Genomic DNA, 13,363 nt, shown 5'->3' on the forward strand with positions numbered 1-13,363 from the left:
TAAATCTCACTATATTTCTCTATACAAATTAAAACCTATTCATCTCTATCTCTCTACATTTATCTATGTTTCTGTCTATATTTCAATCTATCTTACTGTCTATATGTCTCTACATTTCTCAATCTTTATATATACATAGGTATGTGTGTGTGTGTCTCGCTCTACCTATCTCTCTATGACCATATCTTCCTAGCTATATCTTTATATCTTTACTAAACAGAAGACGAACACACAAACATTAATTATTATATATTTACCTATCTATATTTTTATCTATCTTTTTACCTTTCACAGGTGTGATATAGGTGTATAAAACACGCGTGTGTTCGAATCAAACTTTTTTTTTAATTTCAAAGCAATCGGTGAAGAACTTTCGGAGAGTTAATATTTTGAACGAACGAACATTAAAATTTTTTTTCATATAAATATAGATTTGGGGCAGCTAAATTTTATGAAAGGACGTTTATTAATATTGTACATAAAATCATAGTAAACGCTATAACACTATTGGAAATGTCTATACAAAATTTCAAAGACGAACATTGTTTCAATAACGTTGGCCCGCGGGTGAGGAGTGGTTGCCTCTATGTTATCCCTACCCCACTCCACCATCGAGCGCCACACTCCCGACCGTTGCACATTTCGTTACGCTATATGAGTGATCGCCTAGACTCACCCTACAAGCTATAACAACAAACAAGAATTGACTGCCACGAAATGTATTTTTTTTTTGGTCAACATAGACTTCAACTATACAGCTGGTCTTATGGATTTAGGCATGCCTTGTCGCAGCCCTCTTCTAGGGCGTTTAAAAACTGAAGGATCGGTGTTCTGGCACATCGTGGACAATTACTTATAAGATTACTTTATAATTTTACTTTCTAAATTCTAATTAATTAAACTGTAGCACCAGCTGATTGACAGACAACGCACAGCTTAAACCGTTGAGTCTAGAAGCATGAAATTTGGCATAAAAGTTCCTCATGTAACGTATGTGGGCAAGAAGAAAGGATTTTTGAAAATTAATCAAGTTTGTCTCTTTTTAAGTAAGAAATATGTAAATTGGTGTTTATGCTTTTGTTTATAAATAAAAGTCAGTTGTATCAGCATTTTTTTTTTTTGGTAATTCATCAAAAATGCCGATAAAATACTTTCCCATCGGGCACACGGTTAGTTAAATTATAAATATGACAAAGGCATCTTTTTTTAAAATTCTGATTTTTTTTTTTTTAATAGAAGTGTAACTTAACCGAGAGTTAATATACAAAAAACATCTTAAATGGTTCGGTATAATAGATACCATCATGACATAACATCGCCACTTTCTTAATAAAGTTTGTCTGATTGAATCTAGGAACTTGATTTCTACGTTTATTTTATAGTTGTATGGATCTGCTCAAAAATATATCAAAATGAAACAGTTGGACAGGTCCATAATTTATATATATTTTTTCCTGCTGTGTGGACAGAGGTGAGTGTTCCTCTTTTGCCGCGTTATTCAGTTTGTGTTGGGAGTCGTTCGTTGGTTATGTAAGGCAATTCATAGCGGAGCTGTTATTGGTCGCTAAGGACACGGTCGTGATTGGAGGAAGGTCTGTGGCCACTCAGGATGATTCTGCTTCGACGGCGCAGCAGACTTAACAGCGGCTAATTTTTGAATGTCCGTTTATGATCATGGCAACACAAATAATCCCAGTTCAATTGATTCTCTGTTTATGTTATTGGCGCAATTTCGAAGAAATACTGCATATTGTAGCCGTTACCATAGTCGAGTCCAGGAATAATTTTACATAGTTTTACGTTTCATGGTCCATAGACCCCAAAACCATCATCAACTCAAAAGTTTATATATATAATCACATTTTTATGGACACGATAACAGCCGTAATTTTGCACAAATCACTTCCAAACTGATTCATAAAATATTGTAATGGAAAATCTCGGTCGAGTTCATTAATGGGCAAAATCCGACCAAAGGGGTAGAAATAGGTAAGGTTTTTTGAAAAAGAGAAGAAATTATAACACCCATAAAATGAAATATATCACATAAGTTTGAACGTATTATAACTCGTAGGAGTAATACCAAAAAGTTTTTCAAAATTAATTTTTGATACTACCAACTATGACTTCAACAGGTGGAAAATACAATGGATGAAAAACAAAAAATTAATAACTCCCTTAGTAAGTAAACTAACAGATACGTTCAAATTGGTTATTAACATTATAAATATTATCTAAAACTTTAACCGAAAACAATATTTGATACAAACCAACCATTGATACTAAGGGTGAAATAAACAGGGTTTAAAGATCAAAAAATTAATTACATACTCCCATACTAGTTAAAATATAAAATCTATAGCATTAAGTTGTAAATATTCTAAAAATTATCTAAAACTTTGGCCTGAAACAATTTTTGATAAGACGAACCATTATTGCTAGCGGTTGAAAAAAACAGGGGTAGGATTGTTTACGGTGAAGTTGTATTACACTTTTTTTTATAAAATACAGTATTGAAGTAAAGAAAATAGATTAACATTTGTAATGTTTGAAAAGTGATTAATAAATTGGGCTCTATATATAATATCATTCAATTATAAAATAAGCATTCATAATATTAATATTGAGCACTCATAAGCCAAAAGGAGTGCCCTTTTTGATTTTTGTGTGAACTTTTTTATTCAAATCAAACATGTACAACACAAAAAAAACTAAGTGTTTTCACGAGCGACTCTTAAGCTACCAATGTTTTTAAAAAATTTTTTCGACCAATGTGAAGCTTCACATCGGAAGCGAAGCTTCAAATAAAAAGGAATTACAAATTTCCTGGTGGAGTTAAATCGAATATTGAAAAAAAAACTTCGATTGACTCACGTAGTCAACAGTGGTTATAGGCGACGGGATTCCCAATATTATGGTGGGCTCCAAACCACTTCCGTACCGAATCAGTGCCCATAAAATTATGTTACCTGCCGTTGTTTTAGGATCAAACCCATAACCTTCGCCGTCCTGTTCACGTACTCAGGTATCAACGCGATGAATAAAGGTTTAACAATTTATCAGATTTGATAAAATCCACACGATTACACTTTTCTGAGATTGAAAGGTTTTTATAGTTTGACAGATGAACTATCCCATAATTTCTGAGATAATATTGGTACGTGGTTGACTAGCCTGGTTATTCGGAAAACCAAGTAATTTGTTCTATTAACTGGACTAATTTGCGTGAAATTACAGCTTAATGCCTCGTGGGAAACTTTAAAAAAAATTGTGTTCGTTCCATGAGATAGACTTTACTGAAAATTAATTTAGGAAATAATTTTTTTTCCGTAAAAAAAAATAGAAGACAAACTTGTATCGCTGTTTATTCACTTTGCAGTCAAATATATATTATATATATGCCTACCATGACTGCTAAATCATGGTACATGGTACACAAATACCGTAATAATGGTACGTCTGAACCACCCAGCTCCACCGCCACCTACGGTCGCGTCGCGAGAAATCCAAGATTCACTTCACCCGAGTCAGACTCCAGAATATATTTCGTTCGTTCATCTTCGGATTATTATTTTTTTCTGCTGTAACAATTTTTTTTATACAAATATATAGGTAGGCTGGATTAAGCTCTCTGTATACAGAGGCGTAGGCTACGCAATGAGGGAAAGGAGGGAAAGTTGGGGGGAAAAAAAATCTTGTCAAATGTCAGTGAAAGCAGTAGGCTTATGTTATTTAAGGTAATTGCAATGTGAGCTTTTACGACACCTGCAATATCAACTGTGTGAGAAGCCACGTCCCCTACTGCTACTACTGTAGGCCCATATGTCGGTGCGTTGTTTTCAGTAGTGATGACGTAATTATTTTTAAAATACACGAGCTCAAATCTTAATTTCTTATATTATTTATCCTTCGCACCCTCCGAGAAAAAAAAAAACATCCACGTATAAAATTTTTTTTTTCTCCCGTGAGGCTGCAGATTTTACGCGCGGAGTAGGTATACGTGTTCCTAACGATGAGGAAATAAAGGTTGGCTGGTTCCGGATGAGCGACGCTCAAGTCACAGTTAAATTGCGGGGGAATGTTGCACGAGCGAACGGCGGGGCTTCGGAAGTGTTCGGGGCTCTGATCGGGGGCCGGTGAGACGTGTAGGTGGAGGAGGAGATGGGGAGGGGAAGGGTGTACTGGCGCGCGTGCGCCGTTTGACGTCACGGCGAACGGGCGGCGCTTATGGATCCGCGCGGAAGGGAAGCGACCGGGGTAGAGAGAGTCGCGGTCTGTCTGTCGGTCGGTCGACGCGCGTGTGTGTGTTCGGCGCTGGGCGGAGGGGGAAGCGACGAGGCAGGCAGCCATGGCGGTCGGTCGTCGCAGGTGAAGGCTCCGAGATCACACTCGCCGTCATGCGGCTGGCGGGCGCGGCGCTCCTGCTAGGCGCCGCCTCCCTGGCCGCCGCCTTCGTGCTCGAAGGTTCGCAGACGTCGTACGCGCAGTTCCGCAAGTGGAACGCCGGTCTGAACGGCACCTTGGAGCTGGAGTTCAAGACGGAGCAGCCCAACGGGCTGCTCCTGTACACGGACGACGGCGGCACCTACGACTTCTTCGAGATCAAGCTGGTGGAAGGAGCCCTGAGGCTGCGGTACAACCTCGGAGGCGGCGCGCAGATCCTGACGGTGGGACGCGACCTCAACGACGGCCACTGGCACAAGGTGAAGGTTCAGCGGCTCCGGGAGCTCACCACGTTGAGCGTGGACGGCGCGGTCCAGACGAGGGCCTCGCGCGGCAAGGAGTTCCAGTTCGGCCGGCTCGCGACCAACTCGGACGTGTTCGTGGGCGGCATGCCGGCGTGGTACAACACCAAGCTCACCCTGCTCGCGCTGCCCAGCGTCATCTTCGAGCCGCGCTTCGGCGGCGCCGTGCGCAACCTCGTGTACGCCGACGACGAGACGGCGGCGCCGCGACGCCAGGAGATGGTCATGAAGGACTTCAAGGTGAGGCGCCCACCCCCTCCTCCCCCTCATGCTTGATTCCCCACAAGTTTTGGGGATCTCTCCTCCTATTTGATAACCCAGCCTTCATGCCCGACACACCGAGAGAAAGGTTTGTTTGCCTCGACAAAATATGTGTTTGTATATGGCGAAATAAATATATTTTGTTAATTTCAAACAAATTTTTTTGCAGTAGGAAAGATTCTGTCGACCCAAAAAAATGATGATGTTAACTCAAATGTATGTTTGGTTAGGTGTAACAAATAATTTTTGTTTCTCACCGAGTTTTGGTTAAGCTAACAACATATTTTGTTCCACCAAGTAAATATTTGTTTTGCCATATGTAAACAAATATTTGATTCAAACAAACCTTTTTCTCGGTGCAGGATTTTAAGGCTGGGGCCCCCATGGGCATGGATGCGGATACGTCGCATACGCAACCAGGAGGGGCGTTAGAAGTGTTAGCTATACACAGAGGCTGGGACTACCCATCCCAGCTTGTGCACCACCTCCGGCCCCCTACTCCACTCAGCTCACCAGACAAGTTGGATGCTCCCTCAGCCCTCCGGAGTTGTCATCACTCCTGGGCGCCTACCCCGGTCTCCCGCATCACACTGGGACTCCTCAATCACCCAGCGAACCCGCGGTCCGGTGGAGGCCTACCCGACCTCTCCCAGCTGTCCAGACTGGTAACCGGAGCTGTTCTCGTCGCTCATCACGTCAGCACGTCATAGGGCTAGGGAACCCTGATACCTACCCCTAAAGCACTCGGGGCACCACTACCAAGTACGAGTCCTTCCCAACAAGAATCCTGGGCCTTTGAGGAAACCTGAGCGGTTGATTTCCCACAGAGAGAACATCTTCAACCTTGTTACTCGACACCACCAGGGGCGTAGCCAGGGGTGGGGTTTTAAGGGTTCAAACCCCCCCCCCCCCTCCTCTTAGCACCAAATCTTTAATTAATTTCTTATTCATCACTCAAACAAATTTCATATTAAAATTAATAAAAAATTTTTACCAATACAATATTTAAATTTAAGTACCAAAAACTGCTAAAATAGCAATATTTTACACCTTAAAATCCCAAATTTTCCCGGGGGAAGGACCCCCCGGACCCCCCCCCCCCACTTTAATACGGGGGAGGGGGGGCGCCATGCTTCTTAACACCCCCCCATACACAAATCCTGGCTACGCCACTGGACACCACACTTTATTACTAGTTGGGCATCATTGGCTCGCGGTCGTAGAGGGGCGTGTCCAAATAACTGCGGTCCTATCAAGAAACGAATGAGAGACTCTAACCTCCACTACCGATGACAGTCCTCTGTGAACTCGGGCAAAGTCCATCATTGTTCAAAAAATTTTCACCTCAAAATTTTACGAAAGAAAGCTGTTTACGCATCATCCAGGGGAGAGAGCTTCGTCAGTTCACGTTTAGCCTCGTAAATTTATTACGCTTACATAGATCAAAAAACACATGAAAGTATAATCTTGGTGTGCCAAACAAAAACAATCAAAAACTTGTTATGTCACGCTTGCTTTTTTTAAAAAACCCTGTTTACAGTCTAACACAGAACTGGAAAGTCGGAATTCAGAGTAGGTTTTTAAAAAGGTTCAATTACTGTTGTAGGAAATTCCGTACAATTACTGTATTTTCGAACGGGCACTTGCTTATTTGACACTGACTCGTGATAAATGTCAAATGGGATGCTTGCTCTTCGATACACATTTTTTTTATGGTTATTTATTGACTCTTATCACTGAAGTGGCATGAAGGCAAACATATTTGGATTATAGCCTATCGCTAAACGAACCCGGAAATGTTTCTGGTCTCAAAGTACTTGGGTCGGTCTGGGTAGGGTGAGGTCTAAACCCTACAAGAGCACTAAAGCTTTGGGAAAAAAAATACACACAGTACAGTTAAGCAAAAAAATGGTAGGATAAAATATTTTCGCAAAAAAAAATTAAAGTCGACCTCAAAGAGGTTTGATGTGGACTTTGGGGTGTTATGAATTGACAGGAAACGACATTCTGGGGAAGTTTAGTTGAAGTCACTTTTTTTTTTTTGTAATTTTATCTCGCAATCGCCATATTGTCACACGCCCAATGGTGTTTTACCACGTCTGATGATTGTAAGTAATTATATGAATTAGAGTCCCCGTCGTTAAACATGGTCAATTGAATGAAGTACAGTCGTTTGCAACTGCTTCCACAATGTAAACACTGCACTTTAAGGGGATACGTATCATTCCAGATTATTAGTTTACATATATTAACGTTTCACATGGTTAAAATTGCTGTTTTCTTGAGTGGCTGAACTTTCACAAAAAAAAATATACATTATATAGCATACATTTTGAATAATTAGCTGGCTAACTGATGCAATATGGATAAGAAGAATGAAATGAAATATAAAACTAGAACTTCTTTGGTTTAAAGTCAATACGGTGTGACATGATTTAATTCCTTTCAGAAAAAATATTATTTAATTTTTCATACCTTTTTAAAATTTCTTAAAAAATTTTGTGTTATTAAAAGTCTAATTATAATTTTTTCTAAAAGATTACAATAACATCACGCAGTAGCTACCAGCATTTCCTTTGAAACAAAAGATTTTCATTTGTTTATTCGATTTGGTTCTCCTTATCCTCACAGCACAAAAAATTTGAAAATTCAATTTTCCCTGCTAATTAAAAAAAGTATGTACTATACCAGCTGCAGTACCCGACGTTGCCTGTCTGAAAACAGGGTGAAGGGGACCTTTTTCGAAATCAGATGTAGTTAGTAATTGTCTTCTTAATTTGAATGTCAAGTGTGCAAAATAATCTATATCAATTTCAGATCCCGACAGACGTTCTGCCAGTGTATAGTTATCTACCTGTATATATCTAAAAAATGGTGGTCTGTATGTAATATAGACTTTATAAAGCACTATAGAAAAAAGCTGAAAAATAAGAGATTACTAATATTGAAAAGATTCCATTATCTAGCTAATGCTCGGCCTGTATTGCAATGCCTCATTCAGTTTTGTTTTGTAATATGTTTAAAGTAGTTACATATATACAAATCATCCATCCATATCTCTAAATATATATTTATCTCTATTTACATCTATATATATGTATGTCTCTATCTCTATTTATCTCTTTATATCTACATATATACATATATACCTCCCACTATCTCTATCTCTTCTATATATAAATCTCTATATAGCGCTATACATCTATATATCTCTTTATCTAACCCATTTCATCCTCTATACCACGCTCTATCTCAACTTATCTCTCTGTCTCTCTCAATCTCACTCTGTATATATATATATATCTATCTCTGTCTCTTTTTATATTTAAATAAATTGTCTCATGCGTGCGCACTTAGACAACAAAAACAGACGAAGTGCCGCTATATAACATGAAATAAACACATTTTTTTGAAACGATTCGTGCTCCAAATATTGCAAAATAGTTATACCGTCTCAGAAACCTTCACGGGCATGCGCATAACAACTCACCAAAATTCAATCGCAATCGGATAAATGGTATAGGAACGCATACGGCACAAACAAACGAAAATTAAAGACATGACAAACGCATCGAACGAAGGTGCGTTTATAATTCAAGGCAACTCTATCTATTGACAAAGTTAAGAACCAAACTGTTATTAGCGCCTTTATTTTGCTAGCCACTGCGAGCTCCACTAAGCGGACTGGTCTCACAAAGGAGAAAAATATTAATTTGCCAGACCTTACTATGTGTATGATCGTGTGTCAGACATAGATAAATGACACTCACTCACTATTTGTATGTCTATGACCTATTATTTTTTCTGTTATAAAATGAATTTTTCACTTTTTCACTCCCTTAAGGATGGAATTTCAATAATACTATGTAGCCTATGTGTTATTCTGATGTATAAGCTATGTTATTGTAAAGTTTCATTAAAATACATTCAGTAGTTTTTACGTGAAAGAGTAACAAACATCCATCCATACATACAAACTTTCGCGTTTAAATTATTAGTAGGATATATTTTTTCCATTTCACTGAAGTTCAACCAGTAAAAAAGCCTACAAGTTTAACTGTGTTAAACGTAAAGTTAAAAAAAAAAAATGACGTGGAACGGGATACACCTCCTTAAGCCGATGATTTTGGGCATACAACCGGCATGGCGCTGACCATAAGATTTACAAAAAAAAACCTTGTTTCTCCCGAATACCACGTGATCATGTAGACGTGGCCGCCCCCACGGTACAGAAACGAAGGTATTTTTTTTTATCTCATTGCAGTTTTATTCTAGTGCTGTGTGTTTATTGGGGTAGGGATTGTGAACTATGCCATCTTCTCTCTCATAGGACCACCAGTGGTTCTCCCTTACGTGATCAAGCAAAAGGTGATAAAAAGGCCATTGCACGGTTTTGCGTCGTAAAGTCTATGCTCGAAGGCTCAAGAGATATACAAGAGCCAAGATTTTATCGTGTTATAAAAAAAGCTCATTTCGTTATTTAAAATAACGGATTTCGTCTTTATCGTCATTAAAAATTAAAACACTCTTAATAGTAAGTACTTATCAAGCACAATTACTTTTGATCCGATTGCTTCAACGATTTGTGGTGAGAATAAGTTCAACAAAAAACTGCAAATTAAATATGATTTTCAAAACATTAGTACGCAATGTTAATAGTCCCAAATCATTATGTTTATATACATTACCTGGTTATGTTTCACTATAGGCCTTTACCCATGTCTGTATGGTATCAGATATAGACTGGTTAAATTTAATTTTAGTAAACCGAAGATATATAAAATAACTAACTTTTTACTTAGTACATAAAATTTAATGTTTTTAAATAACAACCAAAGAAAATATTTGACTTCCATTTCGGTGTTTGGCGGTGTATTTGACTTTAATTTCGGTGTTTAGCGATGCATTGACTTCATTTCGCTGTTACTTTGGTTTTATTACTATGCACCATATAATCTTGCCGCTAGCTATAAAGTGTTTGATCCTTATATTGCACTGTGCATTTTAATGAGCATGTACTCTTTTCTCTCTCTCTCTTTCTCTCTCTCTCTCTCTCTCTCTCTCTCTCTCTCTCTCTCCAGTGGACCATATCTGCTATTAGCGCTGTCCTTGTTTCAAGATGCTCTGTTGCCAGATATACACAAAGAGCACACAAGTTTTAGACACAATATTATAATGAATTTTTTTTTTTTAATGAACAACAAATAATTTCAAAAGGAAAGTGTGGAATGAGAATTATGGAAATACGTCTTCTTTTTGTATTTTATCAAGAGCGTCTTCTGATAATCTTCTATTTTACTTTGAAGAAAAGTTAACGGAAAGGCGCCATCTTGGTTTTCATCCTTTTTGTGCCAACACATTTTTTTGTATCATTTAATATTAAAGATGTTGACACTGTTTGACCATAGTACATAGTTACTGGAACGTCTTCACATCAATAGGGACCGATTGCTACAAATAGTTTATTCTATGAAATAAAAATTGGCGTTTAGAATTGATATTGTTTTTTTTTCTTTCAGAATGTATAAAAACGTAATAATATAGTAAAACACACTATTTTATGATCTTAGATAAATAAAAAATAGTAAAATTGGAAAAATATAAAAAGTTATTATAATATTGTTCATATAAAAAATAATATTTTAATTTTAACAAGCTGGGTATTATCAATATGGTAACCGGGGGCGCCATTTGCTCTGAACTTAAAACTACAGCTGTACCCACAATTATCCGTCTCATCCATCCGTTGGTCACGTAACACGCCGCCAATCAGATGGCCCGAAAAAATTTCATCCATCCATCCATCCGTCCGTCAAAACCTTGACAAGCTTTAACATTCGACGGACTGACGGATGAAATTATAACCCTCAGAAATTTCTGAAAGAAATTGCATTAATTTGTAACGGTTTTTTTTTTCTTTTCAGTTTGTCGATTTGGATGTTTTTTTTTAAGTTGCCTATAAATACGTTTTAAAAATTTATATTTGAAACAAAAAAAATCGTGCACAAAAGTAATTAACAATGCAAGGTAGCTCGTTAATTAAATATTTTAGCTTGTTCAATCGATTATAGGTACGTAGCATGCATGATCGTCAAACTGGCACACCTTTACAAGAATTTTTTTTTCCTTAAAAAAAATTTAAGTCTTAATAGAAAGTTGGCAGAATCCGAGTAGAAAAAAAAACATTATGACTGACGTGCGGTTGATTGTGAGTCGGTCGGTTGTTGACGGACGAACGTAAGGTTGGCGGGACGACGCTAAGTATATTTGTGAGTCGACCTTAAGTAGGTATTTCCAGTTCCAGGTCATTATTTTATATTCACGTTCCACACGGTTGAACCAGCCGACGTCTTGAGAGAAGGTAATGTCTAAAAGATTAAGAAAATGATTATATCGCATATTTTTTTTTTACGTTCTTTAAATGATTCATGCAATGGGAAATTTTGATTTAATGCAATTTTTTTTTTACATACGCCATTCCAGTTTTGCACTGTTTGTCACGGAAAAATTCCGGAAATAAAAAAAAATTAATATAAATTAGGAGAAAAAAAATTCACAGAAAACAAGACTGAATCAGCTGATGTCGGACAAACGGAACACAACGATGAAGATAAACAAGTACTAAGGATAACACAACGACGATAGCAATGACGAACACAGAAGGTTTCCAGTGACAGCAGTTGCGACGTTTCGGGAACTGACATCTGTTTCCCGTCACCAGACACGGAATTCTTGTGATGTGTGATATTTGTGTGTTGAACATTTTTTGTCCATGCTGTCGTCGTTGTGCTGTCTATAATACTTGTTTAGTTTCATAGTTGGTTCTGTTTGTCTGACAGCTGATTCAATCTTGTTTTCTGTGAATTTTTTATCTTCATATTTTTTTTTTATTTTCGGAATTTTTCCATTAAAAACAGCAAAACTGCAATGGCGTATATCTAAAAAAAAATCTGCATACTTTTTGTACAATCAGCTATCAAAGTTGCATTTTTAACTTCTGTGTGAAGTATGGACAAAGAGAGTAAAATGAAATATAGAGCGGAAACATTTTAGGTTTAAAGTCAATTTTACTCGCCTATATGTTACATGGTTTAATTTATTTAAAAAAAAATTCACAATTTGTATGATTAAAAAAAAACTGAATAAAATTATCTAATTCTTTGTCTGAAAGAAATTAAAAAAAAAACATACTACGCAATAGCCACCAGCATTGCCTTTAACCACAAACATTTTCAGTTATGTATTCCATTTGATTCTTCTTATACACACTGCACAAAAAAAATGTTAAATATTAAACATTGCCAGCTAATCATGCGAAACTTAAGCAATGTATATATATATATATATATATATATATATATACACACACACACACACATTTTCTTTGTTTTGAAGTTCGGGCAATCAAAAAGTCTACAAGTTTAACCTTGTTAAACGTTTGTGTTTGTATATATAATTGACCTGTGACGAGACATGCCACCTAGAGCACGCAACCTGCAGTGACCTTGAACCGGGTCAGGAAGACCGCAGCAAGGTCGATCTGTCAAACGCTGACCTTTCACGCGCAATCGGCCAACACTGGAGGCTTTTTTTGTTTGCGGCAGTTGCATTCGTTTAGGCCGGTTCTCACCCGCTTAGTTGAATTTCCAAGGATTTTTCTCTAACTCAGAATTTTTTTCAAGAAAAAAATATATATCAAAAAACCTTACAAAAAGTTTGATTTGCGTAAGGCCAGTATTAAAATAACCAGTCGCCCAACCGTTGTCATCCGTTCGTCCGTTCAGGTCACCGAGCGATTCACAATCTCCAATCGTCAATAATTTATTTTTGTCCATTTCAACTCAGCCAACTGTTGATAAAACTAACATTTTTTTTAAAAAATTCTCTTGTATAATTACATTAGTTCGACAGTCGTGTAAGTTAATGCACTTGCAACTAATTAAAATCATTTTTGAAACTATGCCTTCCTTAAACGCTTTATGGAAAATTTATGAGAGGGAATTTTTTTATTACGATGAGAGCACGATATAAACGAAATTTTCACAGGAAGATGGCGGACCCACGTGTATGAACATAAACCCGTAAATAGTCACTTTCATTAAAATTAGGGGACATACGAAACGTATTGGTGTGCCAAACGAAATTTTATGATAGTGAAACTACCCCGGAATATATATTTGGTAAACAAATCTAGCTATAGTAAAAAGATATATAAAGTTTTATAAAACCTAAGAATTCTGGTATTACAAAAATTGTAATACATATTCTCCATACACTCTTCTGTCAGGCATCTTAGTGCAGTGCGTGGTTGATAAGCTGAATTACTGTGGTCCAAAACTCGGTAACTGAAATTTTTT

At 37.3% G+C, this 13,363-nt stretch overlaps 1 protein-coding gene across 4 annotated transcripts in view; it reads left to right on the forward strand.

Moving 5' to 3' along the window:
- Positions 1–4,282: 4,282 nt before the first annotated feature.
- LOC134538321 (neurexin 1) overlaps positions 4,283–13,363 on the forward strand; it is a 449,323-nt gene continuing 440,242 nt past the window's right edge. For 3 of the 4 annotated variants that reach the window (XM_063379534.1, XM_063379535.1, XM_063379537.1), the window contains exon 1: positions 4,283–4,985. In XM_063379534.1, coding sequence (XP_063235604.1) covers positions 4,398–4,985 — 588 coding nt within the window. In that variant the 5' untranslated portion in view covers positions 4,283–4,397. The remainder of the gene's footprint in view (positions 4,986–13,363) is intronic. The other variant, XM_063379536.1, reaches the window with a different exon arrangement.

This window comes from Bacillus rossius, chromosome 13 (assembly GCF_032445375.1).
Source record: "Bacillus rossius redtenbacheri isolate Brsri chromosome 13, Brsri_v3, whole genome shotgun sequence".
Taxonomy (NCBI): Eukaryota; Metazoa; Arthropoda; class Insecta; order Phasmatodea; family Bacillidae; genus Bacillus; species Bacillus rossius.